Below are 22,338 nucleotides of genomic sequence, written 5' to 3'. Positions count from 1 at the left end.
ATGTGGGCCATGCATACATGGTTTTCATGCTTTATAGATGTATCATGCATTGCCCAGAAATGACCCGAAATATTAGGTGTGGTACCATCTTGTCAACAAATAATATGTGATCTTTGACTTGAATTCCAAGTGTCCATAAATTATTAATATCTGGTAGACATTGTGAGTTTTTACATGTATTAAAATTGTTGATATTTCAAACAATACACAGTTGATTTTCTTAGCTCCTACAATCTAGAAATGTTAACTGTACAAATTAAATTCTGGAATGAAGTTTTTATTAGAAATGTAGATATTTAAATAATATGATATCAATTTCCCGCATTCACAGGAATATTAACTGTAAAAAAGACAAGTTTGAAATGATGTTACTTCTTACAGATCTGTAAACTAACAAGTGATGGGCAATTCGAAAGCATTTTGATATTCTTGTGTAATTGCCGACAGAAATAGAAATTCCTCCTGCTGATTGTTTGGACAACTGGGATGTTTATCAATTACACGAAATAACTAAACATTATCAGCAACTTGAAGATGGGTCACTCTTACAGTACAAGGCATGGATAACCCCCAAAATTGGGAATCTGATTGAGGGCATCTTCAGACAGACCCAAAAAAGCCATAAATTCTCTCCTCCCTCCCTGTGAGGGAGTGTTTTGTATCAGGTATAAGATCTCGTCCCTAATTAAAATACTAAATATTTGAATTAAAGCATGATCAATATTATTCAAAGGTGTACAATGTTTGAGTATAATATGCAGTTAATGTGGTTAAATTATGGATTCATCCATAAATTACACTCTGTACCACTTTTGGTATTTGGAAAGTTCAGTCCATTGACATCAACATCTTCCAATGTTCTTCACACGATACAATTATCCTATGGATATTTTCCAGGTACAATGGCATTGTCTTCTCTGCTGCTCAGATCACCATTTTCCAATGTTTCTCACACAATAATCTCTTCACTGTTTGAACTGTCAATGAATGAATTGTTGCACTGATCATCTCGAAAAACGTTGACTTTTAAACGTTGTTTTGTATAAAATCAAGCACTGTGACCCCATCTTTTTTCAATCTTTAATTCTTATTTTTTCTAATATACCGGTATTCAATTTTGTGACATAAGTTTCGATTTTGATCTTATATATCCTTCATGTTTATGGCTTTTAGATCTGATCAAAGGAAACGTGCCCGTGCCTTGGAGATCCATATTTAGTCTAGGTTATGATGTAATCAGCTGTTATGTGACACATATTACTTTTCGCTAGTTAGACCGTTGGCATTCAACGCCATAGAATACTGCTTTCGCCCAATTCTTTAACAGATATACTGTCACTTCCACTTAATTACTACTCATGTTTGACTGTTTACTGAGCGGGATAGTTTTATTTTGAATAGTAATAGTTTATCAAATCGGGAGCTATATTTTCATCTCGCAAACAAAAAGGTGAAGATACCGGCAAATTTGTCCATCCATTGTACATGGGAGTGTTACATATGACATATTGTACCCTGTCAACCGAGGATGATTTATTTGCGACAAATAAAAGCATCAAATAGGCAACCAATATCCTCCGCAAACATAACGGGAATTGTACCAATCAAATACATTAGAAAGTGCATCGGAATGTATATGTTCATTGCGACCATGATAACAGACGCGATATCGAAAAAGTTGCCTCCGTGTCGAACATAGAAGGGATTGATAATAGCTGAGATGACTCAATGTCGGCTAATTTTTCCCGACATTATGTAAAAAGGATAGCTGTTACACTGATAATTGCACGACCACCAGATAGGAAGGTAGAGTTTCGTTACCATGACGAAAATGAAAGTGACAAGATATCTAAGTTGTCCTGATACTGTACACAAAGGGATAGCTGTGATACTGAATATATTCCTGTCGACCTGATCAACAGATGTATGTAAAACTCAATGTACAAAAATGGAAAGCTCAGTTACGAAAGATATGCAATGACAACCTGGTCGTAAATATGATTTTCGTTAATAAGACTTCATGGTATCGATATAAAAGGGAAAATATTGTTGCACGTAACATAAATCGAAAGGTAATAATCAAAACAAAAAAATGACACAATGTCTGCAAATTTGTCGCGACAGCGCACATAAAAATGACATGGCTGTGTTCTGAATAATAACATCTTATGTGAACCAAGTTGAAAGATAAACTTACCTAACAAATATACATAAGGAGGTAACTTAGGCAAATTTACGACGAAACGTGAAGGTTTTGTTACAAATAGTTGTAATATTTTTATATGTCCACATGTCGCTGGTTACCTTAATTTTCTTGCAGTACAATGCGACTTTATCAAATATGCCTCAACAGAACATTCAGATGAAAGTATACTTTCATAAAAGAGACTAGCAAATTTGTCTGACATCGTCCGTTTAAAGGGTTTGAAACTGCAGTCTGGAACTGTAGTTGATGCAATATGAACGAAGAAAAAATCGGTTCTTTGGAGAGCAATGTATCAATAATTTGTCGTTTGAAAATAGCTTGCTTGCTTAGCAGCATTCTTCAGTCCGACTAAAAACTTTGACCTTGATGACAGACAACTCGATTTATTTCTGAAGCAAATGAGCCTCTCCGCAAGGAGTAGACAACAAAAGTGCTCAAGTTGAAAATAAATTGTAAATCTGAATATCTGTCAGCAAGACGCATTCTATACCCTAAGGGACGATTCAAGAATTTACTTACAGGGGGAGGGTGGAGGATTTTCTATTTTCTCGGTGATTTTTTTCCATGGCCCCCCCCTAGTAAATTATAGAAAAAATCTATGCCCCCCCCCCTCATCTTTCCTGTTTTTTTCCATGGCCCCCCTAATATATACATGAATGCTTATACATTATAGACATATCCAGTTTAACAAGTTGCAGGAACTGTAGTGGACATTTAATCAATGATATAACAAATCATTTCAGGGTTATGTGACTATAAAAAGAATGATTTGCAGGGACTGCAAGTGGCACACTTTTGGAAAGGGTAGCAATAAACATATCTGGTTGTAAATTTCTGAAGAAAAGTTAATTACTAAATATGAATACTTTTTTCGTTATGTCTCACTGATACATATGATGCACACAAAGACAAGCAAAGATGTCAGTTAGAAATGGTGAACAGAAAATCAGAGGAGCAGATAATTGGCAAAGTGATATATATCTTGAAGTTTAATGGTACATCATTTGCAGATATCCAGATATTTCTGGAAAGTGATATGTACATGTACATGCACACGTTCAGCATACATTTTCATTTCATGATGCTGAATATTTGCAGACTCACGGTGAAAGTTTTAAACATTAGGAATTAAATTGGTGAAAGCCAACTTGTTTTTAATTTTCTCTCTTTTTTTCTAATTTGGTTGTCATAAAACCAAGTAGCTGCCACTGAAAGCAACAATGCTGAGGAATATTTTAGAACATTTCTTGAACAAAACACCTTATCCAAAACATGAATTCACATGTTATTCTGCTCATTCCATTCACAATCCAATGTTCATATTAAAATGCAGACAACCCTGTATAAGTCAAAATTCACATTTTGTCAGCAGTATTTTTCAAAATTGACAGAGCATTCATATTTCAAATTTTTTTAACAAACTTTAATTTTAAAATAGTCATAATGCGCATGTTTTCAGATGACACGAAACAATTAACATGTTAATTTGGTTTTTTTGCCTTTTCTGCCAGCCGCCACTGTGAAATCTTTGATTATACATATCAGAATGAATGGGACACAGAAATAATTAGCATCAATACACAATGTGTAAGCCTATCCACATTTCTCCTAGCCTCATACACACTGAGATCACTTCTTGGACTACAGCAAATTTCTTGTGTACACAATATTTCAACAATCCGACACCATAGCATTGGTGCAGTGCCACTTGATCTTCTGGATGCACATACAGGATTATTGGAAAATCAACCCTTTTGTAAATTTTTCACCATATATTTTTGACAGTAATACATAATATTTTTATTTTCAACATTAAAAACTATTCGCTGAAAAGCACCTTGAAGATGAGACGGCCATAAATTTATTTTCAAAAAGTTTATAGTAGATGTAAGCACTGTAAAAAGTTATGTAGAACATTTAAAAAATTTAGAAAGGGTAAAATTGATGAGAATGAAACATAGAAAAAAGGAGCAGAAAAGAAGAGTAGCAGTAGCAGTAGTTTACTCAAAGGATAAGTGGGTGTATATTGGGGTAAAAAACCTCAATTTCTGTATTAATGATAAAAATTAATTTAAGTCAAAACTAGACAGTATTTTCTGAAATGTAATATTTCACTTGAAAGGAGAGTATTCATGTAGAAAAAACAACTATTTTATTGGCATTATCCATCCTCATTTTAAAATTGTAGGGGTTTAAAGACTGACACTCTAATAATTGATTAAAATCATGATCAGCAAAATTAAAATGCCTCTTATTCAAATGCCTCTTATTAAAAATGTAAAGCTTTATTGCCAAATAAAAACATAATGTGAAATTTCAGAAATTTGACCCGCCAGAGTGGAGTTGAATTCTTTGGAAATTTTGAAATTAGGCGACAAAAGAAGCCAAGAAATCGGGTGATTTGCATACATTTGCATAAATTAACTTCTTTATCATGCAACTTTCAACTGCTTTACAAGCTACAAGGTAAACCCAACCTTAAAAAGACATTTGCTGTAATTTTTAGCATTTGTTCAATGTTCATCTCTGTGTATCAGCATTTGTTTGTTATTCTATCACTACATAGAACACCCAATGCTGTATTTAGCAACATACCAGTGTGAACATAAATGACCATTGTTATTGTTGATAAATGAATTCTAGTCTGGACTTGATCTGAGATCTCTTTTCAACAAAAACAACCCTGACTGTTCACTGTATGGTTTGTATTGACATGCTAAATACTGGACATTTCATAACGCTTCAGGGAGGAGAACAAGATACTGCAGTAGATGCATAAAACAAACCACTGTGAATATTACCGAATTTGGCAGCTAAAGGAGTTTAACTAAACATGTTGAGTTTATCTGTCACCCAGGTAGCGTCTATGGTCCTCTTTTGTAGAGATCAGAAATTCTGGGCAAATATTGAATTGGTGTTTTTTTTCCTTGGCCCCCCCTAAAAGATTGTGGTACTTTTGTCTAGCCCCCCTAAATTTTCTTGGGAAAAATGGGTGGCCCCCCCCTGAAAATCCTCCCCCCCCCCCTGGATGTAAATTCTGAATCGACCCTAATCTTGCATTGCTAGTTCACATGGAAAAATTTCCTGTCAGCCCAAACTGTGTACAGATCATGTGAAGAACATGAGACGAAAAATAACGGCTATTGTAAGTGGCCACATGACTCAGTGGCATACTAAGCAGTGTTACCGCTTAATTCGGCAAACTCTTTATGACGTGAACGTTGAGGTCAAGATCAATAAGGCCGCCTTCATTTATCAATGCCAGGGTGGGTCCTCAAAATTGTATCTGTCTGTTATCAAACGTTTTCACTCTCATCCAATCATAAACTTAGATTGCCGACCCTTTGGCAATTCGGTAACAGTCTTGTTCCGATTGCATCTAGGGACAAACAATTGTCAAAAATTGTCTTAACTAAAAAGAAATATCATACTCTGGACAGTCGTGTTTGCATCAAAATTAGGGGTTTAATGCATTTCTCCACCAATGGAGTTTACATAGTCTTGACACTTAAGTAGCGTAACATCGGAAATGTGTTACACAAGTTACACGCGTTACATGGTATGAGCGGTACACACGGTTCGGAAAAAAAAAGTTTACGAAAATACAAATATGACAAACAAAAATTCAAACAAATGGATGGAAAATACATGAATTTTTAATCATTTCGTTCAAGTTGAATTCTAAAACCCTTTTGAAGTCTGGGCGCAGACACAAACGTAACAAGTTGATATATGATACATCTGCATACCAAATACAACGAAGACAGGTGCTACAGTTCTCATGTGGATAGACATAATTACATACATCAACACATCCATCAATCAATCCATGCATGCATACATTCATACATATATACCCCGGTACATATATACATACAGCCATCCATCATCTATCCATCTATCCATTCAGGCAGACAGACAGACAGACAGACATTTCATACACACATACGGTACATATATACCGTAACATACACAAGCACTACTGTTGTTAAGTCATATTGTTCCAACCATCGGTTGATCCATCACTCATCTCCATCCATCCTCCATCCATCCATCCATCCATCAATCAATCATTCCATCCATCCATCCATTCATCACTCTTCCTTCACCCATCACTCTATGCATGCATCACTCCATCCATCCACCCATCCATCAATAGATCAATCACACCATCATTCATTCAACACCATCCATCACTCCAGCTGTCAATCCATCTATCTATTCACGCAGCCAGCAATGCAACCATCGATTCATCCAGCCATCTATCCATCCGTCCAGCCAGCCAGCCTGCGATCCATCCTTCCAGGCAGTCAGCCAACCAAACAACCATGTATCCATCTATCAATCAATGGAGTCAACCATACATCCAGCGAGGCAGCCAGCAATCCATCCATTCATCCATCCATTTGGAAAGCACGGCAGCCAGCCAGCCTGCATCAATCTAGCCATCAGTCCACCCACCCACCAATGCAGACATACATACAGTCAGATAGACAGATCTACATACAGGACATACATACATACGCACACATACATATATATACCTGCCAATGTACTGTTGTTGTTAAATCTTCCATCTTGTATTCATCTAACCTTCCTCCCAACCATCCATCCATCCAGCCATCAATCTATCCATCCATCCGTGTATGTAAACATACATACATACATACATACATACATACATACATAAATACATACATACACATGCATTATTGTTAAGTCTTTGTTGGCGATATACATACATACATACATACATATATACATAAATACATACATACATACCGGTACATACATGCATCCATGCATACGTACATACACATGCATTATTGTTAAGTCTTTGTAAGTGATAACATACATACATACATACATACATACATACATACATACATACATACATACATACATACACATGCATTATTGTTAAGTCTTTGTAGGTGATATACATACATACATACATACATACATACATACATACATGCATCCATGCATACATACACATGCATTAATTGTTAAGTCTTTGTTGGTGATATACGTACATACATACATACATGCATACATACATGCATCCATGCATACATACACATGCATTAATTGTTAAGTCTTTGTTGGTGATATACGTACATACATTCATACATACATACATACATACATACATACATACATACATACATGTATGCATCCATGCATGCATACACATGCATTATTGTTAAGTCTTTGTTGGCGATATACATACATATATACCGGTACATACATACATTCATATATATCTGTACCATCTGACCAACAGACAGACAGACTGACAGACATTCACATACACAGATGATACAGAGGTTTCTAGCTGAGAAGGATAGTTTTCTCTATCATATAAGCATATGGAATATTGGAACTAAAAGCTGTGAGTGCGATGTTAAACCTGACATTTTATTTTTCATATTCTATAGTATATGATACAAAAAAGAAACTTTGACATCTTCAAACAAGTCACTTTGCCATTTTGTTTTGAAAATTGTGTAGTTTTATTATACATACCCAGAATACACACTAGCCATATACATTAAACATATTGTAAATGGTAGTAAATGTCAAGGCCACCATGCACATTCAATTTTTATGAAAACAGTACATTTGATTTGAAGTCATGTCAAAGTCACTCACTTACTCATTAGTCTATACAGTATTTACTGATGATACTTTTTCCATGTCGAAAACAACTTTTAAGTCAGCAAAACACTTCCTATATACACTATATAGTGTTTGTTTTCTGTTTGAATGGAAACCCTGCACTGTTTTTAAGCAATTTTAAAATTGTAATATTACTTTGAACTCCTTACAAACCAGGATACCTGTACAATGTAATATGGTCAGTTTTTGTTAATATGTTCAATCAGCTTTTTGTAAATTTGTGAAATTGACAGAAAAATTAAATTTCTGCATCTTTGGAGAACATGAAAACATTGTTGTCAGAGGGACTAAAAGTGTTCAAAAATAAAAGCATAAAGACTCATTACTCAAAATTCCAAATTGAATTAACATAAACGTAAATGTTGAAGGTAAATATAGACACTGACAAAGTCCTCTATGCTATACATGCATCTGATTGGTTGTGTATCCATAAAGGCAAAGTGATGAAACCATTTTGTGGTCAAAATCTGTTGATCTTTAAGTTCTCATTGTACATTCACCACAGTATTTTGATCAGCTCACATTTCTGCAGACAAGTCTGTGTTTGTACTTTTTATGGATGGACTTTGAGCCTTTGTGGTTATGTGCTAAAATGGGAGAGAGAGAGAGAGAGAGAGAGAGAGAGAGAGAGAAGAGAAAGATGTTGTCAGTGAAAAGTGTTGTGATAAGAATATGGCTGAGATTCAAGAGAATTATTCTTGAGTAATACAGAGATTGCTGGGATCTACGTATCATTATCATCAAATACACTGTCTTAACCACTTCACTGCACATATGCACTCATTGCCTGTCTGTATATTATGTGTGCCATGAACTGCAACACTTTGTGGTTTACTGACACATTGGGGTGGGGTCTGTATGTATGTATATCCATGAATCTAAATGTTTGTGTAGTTTATGTACGATGTATGTACTTGTATGACCAATAAAATTCAACGAACATAACTATTGTGTTGTTGTTGTTTCAAAAGTAATGTAGATGTCATAAGAAACACAACAAGGACACTATCATTATTTGACCCAATCACCGTCAGGGATGGTGACCCAATGCAACTCTCTCCCAGCATATACTCTCTTCCTGTTATAGGAAGAGAGTGTATGCTGTGTAATTATTAGCTTAAATTTCAATTGAAAATGAAACCTTAATTAAGCAAAGGAGCATATTGTGTAAAATATCCTTGAATATTTTTAAGGTGGAAATTGCAAAGATGGAAAACAAAAACATGCAAGCATATCTATGGGCTACCAGTCTTTACCTTTGGGCTACCAACAAATTGATAACATGGTACCCCATCTGGGCTACCAAAGAAAATACTGAAGTTTGCGTCCTGATACATCCCATTGGCTTTAAAAAATATTGAGAGTTAAGATACAGAGCAGAAAAAGCCATTCAATACTTACCATTTGATATTCTCTGTAAATTGGTCTGTACTGGTATTTATCAAAATGCTTTCTGCCAGGCCCATCTGTTGGATGTATCTTCATTGGTATCTGCTAAAGTGCGGGCTGCGGGTTGCGGGCTGCGGGCTACGGGTTTTTAGAATTCTGGCTAGATTTCTAATATATGTAATATGGCATTAAGTATATAAGAAATAAAACCTTTAGAAGGTGTCTATTATCAATAATCATGATCAGGTCTATCGTACAGTATCCCTTTTCCTGCCAAGTCCATATTTCAACATCAGGTCAAGATGGTTGAAATTAATGAAACACAACTATGGTGTATTTTAACATAATACTGTACATTTGAAGGCTGTTGAAAACATATATGCTGTAAACTTGATTTTTTGGACTAAAGATGCTATAACAGACCAAACCAAGTGGGTGAAAATACGTCATGTTTCTGAAAAAAATCAAAATCTGCTAAACTAAAAGCGGCGATTCCGAGGACCAATTTATTTATTCCGAGCTGCCTGGCCATTACAAATAATTTGGGATCTGAAATCACTTTTCTTTCTTGCCATGGATGTGAGTGAGAAATAATACCAGACTGCAAAAAAAATTCGCGCCTCGGAAATGTCGCCACTTATCGCGGAATGAAAATTGTTACATTTCTGGTATCAGGCCATAGGAAGTAAATTCTTTGTAATGCATCTATTCACAATTCGGTTCTAGGGCAACACATACAGAAAATTAAACAATGCCTACTTAAATGCAATGTGTAAGGAAAGATTTGACTTCAAAAAGCGTAGAAGTGATGTGTATTTAAATGCCGGGTATTTTTCATGAAATCTTTAAAAAGAAGACGTACGACAATGGACTTAGCTTACTTTGCCGTTTCGGTTCAACCGAGGTCGCGACCGCAGAGAACGACATTCCGCTGACATTTTACGCGAGAATTTCAGCGGGAAAACACGCCGGTGCGTTGACTTATTTTCAGGAATCGATCTAATAGGAATATTTTTGGATGAGTTTGTGTTCTGCAGCTCTTTGAGCTCTCAATAATTGTGTATCTCCTAATATCATGAACATATTCTATGACTTGCACCTGCAGTATGATAGTCGCTCCATATGCATTTGATCCAGCGTGACTATGAGAAGTTTCCTAGGACTATTATCGTGTTCACCACAAAAAAATAATTTTAAACGGCATTGAAAACGACTCTGAAAATTGTGCTTTTATCGGCGGTTGAACTAATCTGAAGTGTGAGAAGGGCATGGCATTCTATGAAAAAGTAACAAATTATTAGGCGTGTCGAGTTTCAACGAACTGAAGTTCATCTCCCAGTTCATCTGTGCTGTCAACGATCCGAAACTTACTTTTAAACTATCCATCCTAATCATAACATAAAAAGTTAATATAGCGAGTTGTTGTGAAATCTGTCTTGTGTTCATATTATTCCCATCAGTTTCGAAAGCTTCGATCTGCAGTGCGCTGTGCAACGGCGAATGTTGGATGGGAAATGGACTATTCTGACGTTGGTGGCGCTTTACCAGATGTAAGCTGAAATAACGGCATTATTCAAGAAGTTCACGGCTTTTATTCCATAAACAAATACATCTAGATACTCTTTTAGCATTTATTCTAACTACTAGCGAAAATGATACCGAAAATCACGCATTTTTTTATGCCCGCAACCCGCAGCCCGCAACCCGCAAAATAGCGCATCCGTCTTCATTCACTGGAATCCATTACAATCTAATGTTCCTTGTACCACTCTCTGACTGGTTGAATCTCCTGCCATGCTGCAACAAGAATTTCTTGAATCTGTGCACTGCCATGAAGGAGGCTTCTGTACATGTTTCAAGAAAAAGTATAAAAAAGATACAAAAGTCACTTTCAGAAATTTTGTAGTGTGTACCTATCTGCCATTAGAGTCTGACTCTGTAAACTGTCATCAGATAAAAAAATCAATTGATTTGGCTCTGAACAAAAGCCATACAAGTGGAAATATGAAAATTGTAAAACTGTATTCACTGGTAAATCTCGTGTAAACTGGATTTCAAGTCCATTTTTCAGTAGTGTACACAACCTGTTCATCAACTCCCCATTTCATGCTGTAGAGATCAGGTTCAATTTTGCTACAGAAAATAATAGGACTGGACTTACGTATATTGCGAATGGGTTAAAAATCAAACAATTCTAACTTGTACAATCTAATTTTATAAATAGTAGAAGGGCCTCCAAAAGTCAATGCCATTCTATGTAGAAGTTTGCACAACATAAAAGCTTTGGATCAAAATTCTGAAGCTGATCAGTGGAAAGTGAGGGTATAGGGTGTTATGAGTTATGCCTGACCTTCTCTTTGTCATCAAATTCAGTCTGTCTGTTTTCTTGTCAACTCCCTTCAATCTTTCTCAACAGATCTGTTTTGGATTGCGTATTTAGCATTGGATACACTCAGCTTACCAAAGCCTAAAAGGAAGCAATTTGCCTTGCCACTGAAAATGTAAAAATATTGGGTTACATAAAAATCATGAAAATTCCAATTTGCCTAGGGTCTTACCTGAAGTGCAAATTTACAGTCTTTGAATGAAACGTAGTATTTCTACCATGCCTTTCCCTTCTCTCCCGATGGTGGCGCTCTCTTCAAAAGTACTTATTTGCATGCCTGTGAGCATGCGCAGTGTTTATCTATCCAGTCCTCCGCCATATTGCCCCTCATTCTACTTGGACGAGCCAGTAAAGAAAACACTGTAAGCAGTGCTGTGACCTGGTAGCTTTTGACCACTGAGTTGGGCTGGGTGGGTGGGAATAAGGTAGAAACACTACGTATCATTCAAAGACTGTAAATTTGCACTTCAGGTAAGACCCTAGGCAAATTGGAAGTCTTTTTCATTCCACTTTGTGTTTCTACCATGCCAATTGCCAAGCTGGACGCAGTGGTAAAGCACAAAGGCACCACCTAAAAAACAATGGACTATAGCCAGTATAATTTTGTCCACTCACCCAGTCAGTTTCTCGTTCCTTGGGAAGCCTGCAATACCAATTTGCCAACTTCAGATGAGTCAACATGTCTTTGGTAAAATTTGCAGAAAGTAGAGTCATTTGCCCAGTCTCCTAACTGGAGTACTTGTTGAAGTGTGGCTCCCTGGAACAAAGCTGCTGATGTTGCTGCACCACAAACACTGTGAGCTTTAAATACTCTGGTGTCTATTCCTGCCATGGTTAGTACTGTCTTCACCCACCTTGCGATTGTCTGTGATGACACCGGGTGATGAGGTGGTCTGTATGACAGTAACAGCTGAGCTGGTCTCTTGAGTCCCCTGGCAACTGCCCTGTCTCTAAGTGGCATGGTGCGTTCAATATAGTGTCTGACATAATTACGGACATCCAATTTCCTATTGCTTGGAAAACTTGGACATTTAATGGTTCTGTTGGGCTTGTTTGGCGATGAAGTCTTCGTCAATTCTGGTATAACAAAGTATATAGAATTCATAGAGATATGGCAATACTCAATGTTGATTTTGATTGCTTCCCCTCTATCTGAAGAGGTCAGTGCTAAAGCATCACAGTCTTGAAAGTAAGCATCTTCATGTTCAAAGTTCTTGCCGGATGAAGTGTTTCCAGAAATCTTGTGACCTTTGATACCTCCAAGTTGTAACATAACCGGTCTTGGGGGCTTTATGTGGAAAATGCCTCGAAAGAAAAGCTTGATCATGGGATGAGCTCCTATAGGCTGACCATCAATTGGCAAATGTGCTGATGAAATTGCAGACCTGTATCCATTCACTGTACTATAAGCTAGGTTGTGTAGGGTTGAAAGCTCTGAGAGAAATTCTGTGACCTCTGTTACAGGTGCTGAAAGTGGATTAATTTTCCTTCGTAGACACCAGCTACAATAGGTCTTCCATTTTCTGTCATACTGAACTGATGTCTGCTGTCTTGTGGCTCTGAGAAGTATCTTGGTAACTTTCTCTGAAAAGCCCTTGCCTCTATAGTGTCGCCGGAGAGTATCCAGGCGGCTAACGGATGAATGTTGAAATGAACTGGTCTGTTGGTGTGAGGATTGGTGACTAGTTGTTCCTGATGTGGCAGTAAGAATGGTTGCTGAACCGACATTTGTAACAGTCTCTGGTGTACCATGGTCGATTTGCCCACACTGGTGCTATGAACAGTACTACTGCCCTGTCTTGTGTTATCTTGTGTAAACATCGTCCTATCAGTTGAAGTGGTGGAAATAGGTATGGTCTCTCTGTAGCCCAATGGATTGTGAAAGCATCCTGGCCCACTGCTTGTGGATCGGGCTTCCATGCAACATATTTGAGAAGTTGTCTGGTGACACGGCTGGCAAACAGGTCTATTGTCGGTGTGAAAGTCACTTGACACAACTGTCTGAATACTACTGGATTCAGCATATAGTTGTGTGGGTCTTCTGGCTGTCTTGATAGTGCATCTGCCATCCGGTTCTGAAGTCCTGGAATGTGTTCTGCCTGCAGAGTTATGCTGCGTTGGAGACACCATTCCCAAATTTGTAGTGCTGTTGTACATAGTTTCTTTGAATGGGTTCCCCCTTGGTGGTTGATATACGCCACTGCTGTTGTATTGTCTATCTGTACTACCACATGTATATTGGTCTTGTCTTGCAGAAAGGACTGAACAGCAAACATTACTGTCAACAACTCCAGTTCGTTGATGATGCGTGTCCTTTCCTCTGCTGACCAGTGGCCTAGCACTGTTTTGTTGTCGCATAGTGCTCCCCAGCCCTGAAGTGAGGCATCTGTCTGTACTGTAACGGTTGGTACTGGTTGATGGATAGGTCTGCCATTGTGGTTGGGTAACTGTTCCATCCACCAAAGCAGTTCTACTTTTGCTTCGTTGGACATGTGTATTTTCTTCTCCCAATTCTGACTGTATAGATGCTGAATCAGGTCTCGTTGAATATGTCTGTAATGGGTGGCAGCTGCAATCATCCGCTACTAGTCCCAGAAAGTGTGCTACTTCTCGTAGTGTTACAGTTTCTCTTGCATGTAGTTTGCTTGCAGTTGTCTGGATTTTCATTACTTTGCTTTGTGGTAGAGAGACTTCCATTTTCACTGTGTTGTACACTTTGCCTAGATGTGTAAGTTGTCTGGTTGGCACTATGCAAGACTTGCTTACATTTGGTATGAAGCCCAACCTGCATAAAACATCCCATACCAGGTTGTGATTGGTCTGAGTTGATGCTATGCTGTGTCCAATGTTGATAAGATCGTCTAGGTAACTGCTGCAAGTTATTCCAATCTTTCTTACATGTGAAAGAATCACTCTTAAGAGCTTGGTAAATACTCTTGGTGAGGATGTCAGTCCGAAAGGTAGACATGTATACTGGTAGACCTGTCCCTGCCAAATGAAGTACAGTAAATGGCGGTGATCAGGACAAATAGGAATCATTAGATAAGCATCAGTGAGGTCAATCGAGGTCATGTAATCTCCTGGAGACAACAACTGTTCAATGTCAGAGTGTCCTTCCATACGGAAATGAGTTTTCTTGATGAATTTATTGAGTTCTCGTAAATCAATGATGACCCTCCAGCCACCAGTCTTTTTAGGGATAGTGAATATCCTAGATATGAACTGGTTATCAGCTGGTGGCACCGCTTCTATGGCTTTCTTGCTCAGTAAGGTGTCTATTTCCTGTTGAATAACTGTCTGTTCTTCTGATGATTTAGTTGCTGTAGCTGGTTGAATGTTTTGTATAGGTGTGCTGGTCAACTGAAGTTTATAACCAATAATAACTTTCAAAATGAAATTATTGGAAGTGATTTTCTTCCATTCTTCAACAAAAAATCGTAGTCTTCCTGCATGTGGTATATCTATCTGGTTGCTGAGACTTCTATTTAGTATTAGGTCTGGATTTATATTTCCTCTTAACAGCCTGATACTGTTGTTGATCATTTCTCTGGGAGTACTGCTTGTCTTTGTAGGTATAGCTAGCCTGTTGCTCATTTCTTCGCTTGTCACGAAAGGACTGGTTAAAGCGATCTTGCTTATTGTAGGCTGACCTAGACTTGTAGGACTGAGAGACAGACTTCATAGCATTGACGGACTTCTTAGAATCTGTAATGGCTTTGATAAAATCTCCACCAAAGAAGCCCTCATTGGTAGGCTTTCGGTCATTCAAGACCCCTCTGATTTCTGGTTTGAAGAATTGCTTAAGTCTTACCTGTCTGACTTCAGCCATCATATTACTGCCAGTAACTATCAAGTGACAGGCATCTGACAGTGCTGCCTTTAATTCAGTTTTCACTTTGGTAAACTTATCTGCAGAGTTATCTTTGTTACATACCAACTCAAAGCCTTGACAATGGGCAGCAGCTTGGGCAGCAGTGCTGAGTGCAAAGTGGTATGAGTCTTGTACAACCTTTTGTCATATGTTCTCAGATTTGGTGCAGATGAGTTCAGGTATGCCCTGAGAGATGAGGGTACTTTCTGAACTTGAAATGGCTTCTGACTTTCTTCAGGTACCAGATAACTCTGTAGTAATGCCTTCAGCTGCCCGGCCGACATACTTTTGTCAATACGCCGTGCAAGCCATAAAACTGATTTGTCAGCCACCGGCCATGTGACCGGGCCCTTGACAAGGTCAGGAACATCATCAAAATCGACGTCTAACATAGCTGAATCACGTTGACTTGAGCTAGCCAGTTCTTGGACTGACTCTGGAAAGTCCGAAAACGAACTGGCTGAATCTGACTCACTTTCGCTGTACGTAACTCTTCTCATTTTGTATGCTGCGTCGTCTTGCCCGTCGTCCTCGGAGCGTCGCTTATGTTGCAGAGGCGACCCACTCCTCTCTTCCGGGTGTTACGAACTTCTTTGCAGCATAAGTTGGTTCTGCTGAACTAGCTGGGTAAGTAGCGAAACTAAAGAAGCAGTATCGTCTTGTTTCGATGGACCCTGTTGCTCTTGCTGCGATGGCGTGACCCTGCGACGGTTCAAAGTGACTCTCGTCAATTCCGTCACGCATATTACTCGGACATGTGCTCGCCCCTGGAGTATCAATGATATCCAATGCGGGACTAGCGTCACTATGCTTCTCGGCTTCATGTCCTGCCGACACCTCAGTCGAACCCTCCATGCCAACGCTAGCACTTACAGAGGGACGACTACTTCTCTTGCTCCGCTTGTCTCTTTTCTCCGACATCTCGGCGACCACCAATACCGTAGCGTACGTGTAGCAGATACGGCTCGGAAAAGTAGAATGAGGGGCAATATGGCGGAGGACTGGATAGATGAACACTGCGCATGCTCACAGGCATGCAAATAAGTACTTTTGAAGAGAGCGCCACCATCGGGAGAGAAGGGAAAGGCATGGTAGAAACACGGAGTGGAATGAAAAAGACTAAAGGGTTATTAATAATTTACACTTTGAACAGATTTTCTGATGTAAACAAACTACCTGTACAATGTAATGAAAGACCATTTTTGAAATGCATACTTCAGTATTGCATCTGTCATATTCCTTAACCAACAATCATACTCATACTCAGTCGTACCCATATTCAGTCATATTGTGAATTCACTTCTTGGAAACAACATTAAAAGCATATTTCTATCCTGTTATTTAAACCAGAAGTGACTGCAAATTCAAGCCAATCTAATTCAACCATTCAGTAAACTAAAGATTCACTATAAAAAATTAAACAAATTTTCCAAACTAGTTCTTTTGGTTCACAAAGATAATTATGAGAATAATATGTTTTAACTTAGGCTGTACTGAAAAACTGATTTTTTACAGTTCAAATTATTCTGGGTTTTTCCCTTAATCTGTATCAAGCATGTCATGACATGCTCTTAACTACTCTATTCGAAAGTGAAAGCCGTAAACTTTTGTTCAAACTTTCTCTTTCAAAATTAAGAACAACATTTGGGCAGCACCGAACAAATTTTGGTAACTTGAAAGACAAATTACCCAAAATTTACCGATATTTAAAATTAAAAACAGCTGCCGTCTCTTTCTTAACTCTATGGGGAATTAATTTTTTTGAAAAACTGAGAGTGAAAAATTTTCTTATACCAAGTGCTTTAAATCTGAGTTACTGATAAATGAAATGAACCCCCACATGTGGATCAGAAAATCATTGTGAAAGTTTAAGAGTCCAAATATCTGTCCATGAGGTGTTTGCTACCTTAAGAGAATAAGAGAATACAGAATAACAGTACCTCTCTATTCTCTGTTCATTCCCCTACTCACTAAATTCATCTGTTATCATGTTTAGACATGTTCAGTAACTCAGATTTGGAACCACAAGGTACATTTGCAGCAAACTTTGGAGAACTATAAAATAGTATAATTACATAGTTGAGTTATAAGGCGCCAGTGTTTGTTGATCATTTTATAAAATTTTATAAAATGATCAACAAACACTGGCGCCTTATAATTCAACTATGTAATTATACTATTATTGACCTGACCATAACACTGGTGATGCATACATGTCACTGCTCTAGTGAAATTCAACAAACTGGTGAAATATTGATGTGAATGTCACTGCTCTTGGAAATTATTTTGTCAACGTAAATGTCTGTTTGAATGACTTACTTACGCACTTGAGATTAAATTGTCATTGTTATTACAGACAATGCAGCTAGCAGGAAGCTTAACTCACAAAAACGTAAACTTTCTGTGAGTAAAGCAACTGTCACCAATGCCACACTACTGTGTTGAAGCTAGTACATAGCACTGGAAACTATGGGCCAACAACTTAGACCAACTGTAAACAGTGTGAAAACCAAACAGAAACTAAACAGTGCTCCTCTATGGAGAAAGAGGACAACAGAAAGGAAAGTCTGATTCCAAATAGATTAAGCTCTGAACGCAAATTCTGTGGCTACTGCAGTCATTTACAATAGGAGAAAAGGTACAGTTATGTGTAAAACACTATAAAAGATACAAATCTGAGGTGTTAGAAATCACTTTGATAAGAAGTGCAACAAGTTACATAATACATGCACACTGTCCAAAGTGCAGATGGCACTGTGCTCTCACTGTCACTTGTAGCACAGTGAGTGATGCAATGATGGCTAGCTATCTTAACACGACACAGATATTGAAGCGCGATCTGGTCAGCAAGTTCTGAATGACATCTGTGATAAGTTTTTAAAAAATTAAGTCAAGCTCTGAAGGTTTGGACAGTGTTTCTTGAAGTTTCTGTGATCTAAATCAAATGTGGTTGACACGGCTTATTGACATATTAGTGTGTACTGTATGTGTATGGGGACATTGGTGATTCAGTGAGCTCGGGTCAGCTGTCACCAATCTGAAGTCACCTTCAATGAGACAAGAAACTGTTTTTATTCAAAAAAGGCCTCGCAGAGGGTACATGGATTCAAAACGTGTTTTTGTTGTGTTAACAGACTTCACACATGCTAGCATTAATGCGTGTCAATGACCTTCGCCAGTATCAAACTTTAATCGGACCTTGGACAGATGTGTTTCTGACTGGTGATGTTTCCACGTCCCCATTCGCAAGTATGCATGTTTTTTTTTTTTAACCAACTCACATACTTCTTTCATACACGCAGGTCTTTAGTTGTATTCCTGGCTGCTACAATCAAACCAGACGAAGAAAAGGGGCACCAGCTGGTGCTTGGGTTTCATTCTGTTGCATTCCAAAAAACTCTTTCAAGATACAATTAGGCCTTTTTACACGCAATCAGGAGAGAAGACAGATGGAAACGGAGTCGACATACCCATATTTGCAGTAACCAGTTTGTGAATGGTGTAAAGGTTGATGTGCCATGCAAGCTATGTACCAAGGTTGTCATTGCCAAAAAGAAGCCCTACCAGCAAGTCAAGAAAAAAGATTGCATATAGGGGCAAACTGTTGAGTAAATGTTGCAACATTGAACATCTTCCTGGTGTCACATTTTTATTATTTGCATCTCCAGTTAGAGGATGTTCAGGCGGTACATGAGTCAAATATGTTTTATATATTTGTATGGGATGTGAGGGCTATGATGAAACATAAACATAGGGTTAACGTTGGCAAAATACTGTGGCATGCTTTGAGTTGATACAATGAATATCATGGTACAGCTGAATATAAAAAATCTGTTCAGAAGTTTGTAATGATACATTCTATAATCATTAGTTCAGTGTGACACTCTAAGTATACTCTGTTGTATTGCAAGCTTGGTGACATTTATTGTTCTGCATCTTTTCAACTCAGCAACAGCAGAATAAACTATTACTGGCAATGCTAGCAGCCAAGCCAAATCTTCAATACCAAGTAGAAGAAAAAGATCACTGTACAGCAGCTAAAAAGGTCAGCGTGCATGCTATCCTTTGATAACCACATTTTAACCTAATTTTTCATATCTTCTGTCATTTTAAAAAGCAAATTGTTTTCACTTTTGGACCTAAATTGTACAACATGACTCTCATTTTAGATTTTTGGTCAAAATTATTAATAATTATCATTCATTCATGGTGTTTTTCTGTGTGTTGTTGCATATGCGTACACAAAAAATTTGTGTAAACTTACACTTTCTCTCCTGCAATGGTCTGAAACATTTAAGATGTAGACATGTTAATCAGGTGACAGTTTGCAACAAGGTCACCATGGCTTAACTGTTCCTTACCAACAGATGGAGTTAGAGTGTAGTGAAGAAGTGGACTGTCTATTACCGGATGAAAGTGTATATCAGTCATCATCAGAAAGCAGTCTTTTGAACTCGAAAATTAAGGTGCAATTCTTTTTCATTTTTTAATCAAAGATAACCCTTTTTGACTAATATAATCTACAAACATAAGTTGTGCAGAAATTTTTTTCCAACACTATGCAAAACTGGTATCCATAATGCATTCTCCATTTTCAAAATATGGGAAAAACAAGCACACTGCTTTATAAAGTGAAAGTATAAATTTTCTTGATTTCACAAGAAAAAGGTATTGATAAATAAGTATTGTGGCTGTGTACCACCCAAATATATACGACATGAAATTGACTCTGGAGTACTTATTCTGACTTGTACATTTTTTTTCATTGTGGTACGTTTTCAAATAACCAACCTTTTTTCTTTTTTTACAGGTGAATCTCTTAACAAAAGAAGCTCAAACACAGTATGATATCTGCAATTTTATGACGCTGATAAACCACCATCATAGCATCAACTCACACAAAAGTGATCATGACTACTGTTATGCAATGGAGCCACCAAGTCTAGATTCAGAAGTAGAAACTTTGAGACTGCACAGTGCTGGACTTGCAGAAAAAGTAACAAGACTCAGCCATTGAACTGAATGATTTGAAAAAAACTCACAAAACTGAAATGTGAAGTAGACAGCTATAAGAAAAGAGAATTTTCACTAGATAGCATAAAAGATGATGAGAAAGCTATACAATTTTACACAGGATTCCAAAATTATACTGTATTGCTGGCATTTCATAAATTTATTTCACAGGCAGCCTGAGAAATTTACAATATTGGAGAACTTCTAAGGAGGCAACAAAATCACATGATTATCAAATGCAGAATGGTGGTAAACCTTGTTGCAAACGCAGGTACTCCACTCTTGATGAACTTTTTAAGGTGTTGGTGAGACTGAAAGTGGGTTTGTTTGTTCAAGATATTGCAGCAAGGTTTAATATTAGCAGATCTCATTTTTCAAGAGTTTTCACAACATGGATCAATTTTCTATACCATGACTTCAAATTGCTGTTCCCTTCACAAACACAGATTAGACATGCTTTACCCAAAGAATTCATGCAATATCCCACAAAAGAATCATAACTGGTTGTACAGAGGTATTTGTTGAAGTGCTTTCATCTTTGTTAGTTCAGAGTCAGACATGGTCCAACTATAAGCATCACAACACTTTAAAGTCCCTTGTGGGTATATCCCCAAATGGTGCTGTGACATTCATTTCCGATCTATACGGGGAGAGTATCTGACAAAGAGATAACACGAAGGTCAGGTTTATGTGACTTGCTGATGAGACAATGTACTGGCAAATAGAGGATTTGAAATTAAAGATATCCTCCCAGAGGGGGTTGACCTTAACATTCCTCCATTTAAAGGTGACAGGGCACAGCTCAATGCAAGTGAAGTGCAGAATACTATTGACATAGCAGCTGTCTGCGTTCATGTCGAGAGGGCCATTGGAAGGATTAAAAATGTCCATATTCTCGATGGGGTTTTACCTTAGTCTTTGAACAAAGTTGCAAATCAGATCTTTTCTGTTTGCAGGTACCTGACAAACTTCCAACCACCATTATTGCTGCCTAAGAAATAAACACAAACCCCTCTGACACAGGGTGCATGAGGTACACGTCAGTGCTTGTGTATTTCAAGTAAATAGAATAAAATAAATCAATGCAAAAAGATATACCTGGTGCAAATATTTATTTCAGAATAGTCCATTGAGGTTGTACATGATGAAGTATACACACTGGCAAGGTAAATGTCAATATTCTCACACAATTTCATATTTCTTTCAAGAAAAAATGTAAAACTGCCAATAATGTTGTAAATTCACTTTTATGATTGCTGAAAATATGTAAATAACTCAAGTCATACACTGACAAAGGATGTAAATTTTAAAATACATGTAAATGCAAATGTGTTAAGTTAAGGATGTACGATCGGAAAAAGTAAAACTAATGTCAATTTTTTCAAATGGGGATTTTTGAATACCTACATATGTGAATAGTCCAAAACTGGGAAAAAAAGATGGGGTCACCGCGCTTGTTTTTTTACAAAATGACATTAAAAATTCACGGTTTTTCACAAAATCACTAAAAATCAATAAAACAGGTCATTTTCATATTTATATCATGATTGCATTTTTTACGTTTACACTGTAAAAGAATAAAGAAATTATAAACCTAAGCTACTTTGAAGATTTTACTTACATTAAAATTGAGTGAAAAAGTCATGATATTTATTTTTTAACCAAAATTGCAACAAATATGCCCCAAATTTTAGGAAAGGGAGAGGGTAATTTATTAATTATTGATAGTTTCTACTAATGTCAATTTTCTCAAACTTTGCTAAATAATAGCTCTTTTTGTGAATTTTTCAA

At 37.3% G+C, this 22,338-nt stretch overlaps 1 protein-coding gene across 5 annotated transcripts; it reads left to right on the top strand.

Moving 5' to 3' along the window:
* Positions 1-11,975: 11,975 nt before the first annotated feature.
* Positions 11,976-21,642, top strand: LOC139145856 (uncharacterized). Of its 5 annotated transcripts, none has more exons than XM_070717273.1 (6): positions 11,976-12,025; positions 17,891-18,172; positions 18,837-19,137; positions 19,484-19,579; positions 19,902-20,000; positions 20,345-21,642. In XM_070717273.1, the coding sequence occupies exons 4-6, from the start codon at positions 19,511-19,513 to the stop codon at positions 20,549-20,551; spliced, it is 375 nt and encodes a 124-aa protein (XP_070573374.1). In that variant the 5' UTR covers positions 11,976-12,025; positions 17,891-18,172; positions 18,837-19,137; positions 19,484-19,510; the 3' UTR covers positions 20,552-21,642. The 5 variants fall into 5 exon arrangements, with proteins under 5 accessions (XP_070573374.1, XP_070573372.1, XP_070573371.1 ...); XM_070717271.1 differs by lacking the exon at positions 11,976-12,025 and adding an exon at positions 13,106-16,660; XM_070717270.1 differs by lacking the exon at positions 11,976-12,025 and adding an exon at positions 13,106-16,660 and having other exon boundaries at positions 18,837-19,142.
* Positions 21,643-22,338: the final 696 nt, after the last annotated feature.

This window comes from Ptychodera flava, chromosome 12 (genome assembly GCF_041260155.1).
Source record: "Ptychodera flava strain L36383 chromosome 12, AS_Pfla_20210202, whole genome shotgun sequence".
NCBI classification, from domain to species: Eukaryota; Metazoa; Hemichordata; class Enteropneusta; family Ptychoderidae; genus Ptychodera; species Ptychodera flava.
Note: the sequence above shows the minus strand (reverse complement) of the source record. Positions and strands in the feature narration are given on the sequence as shown.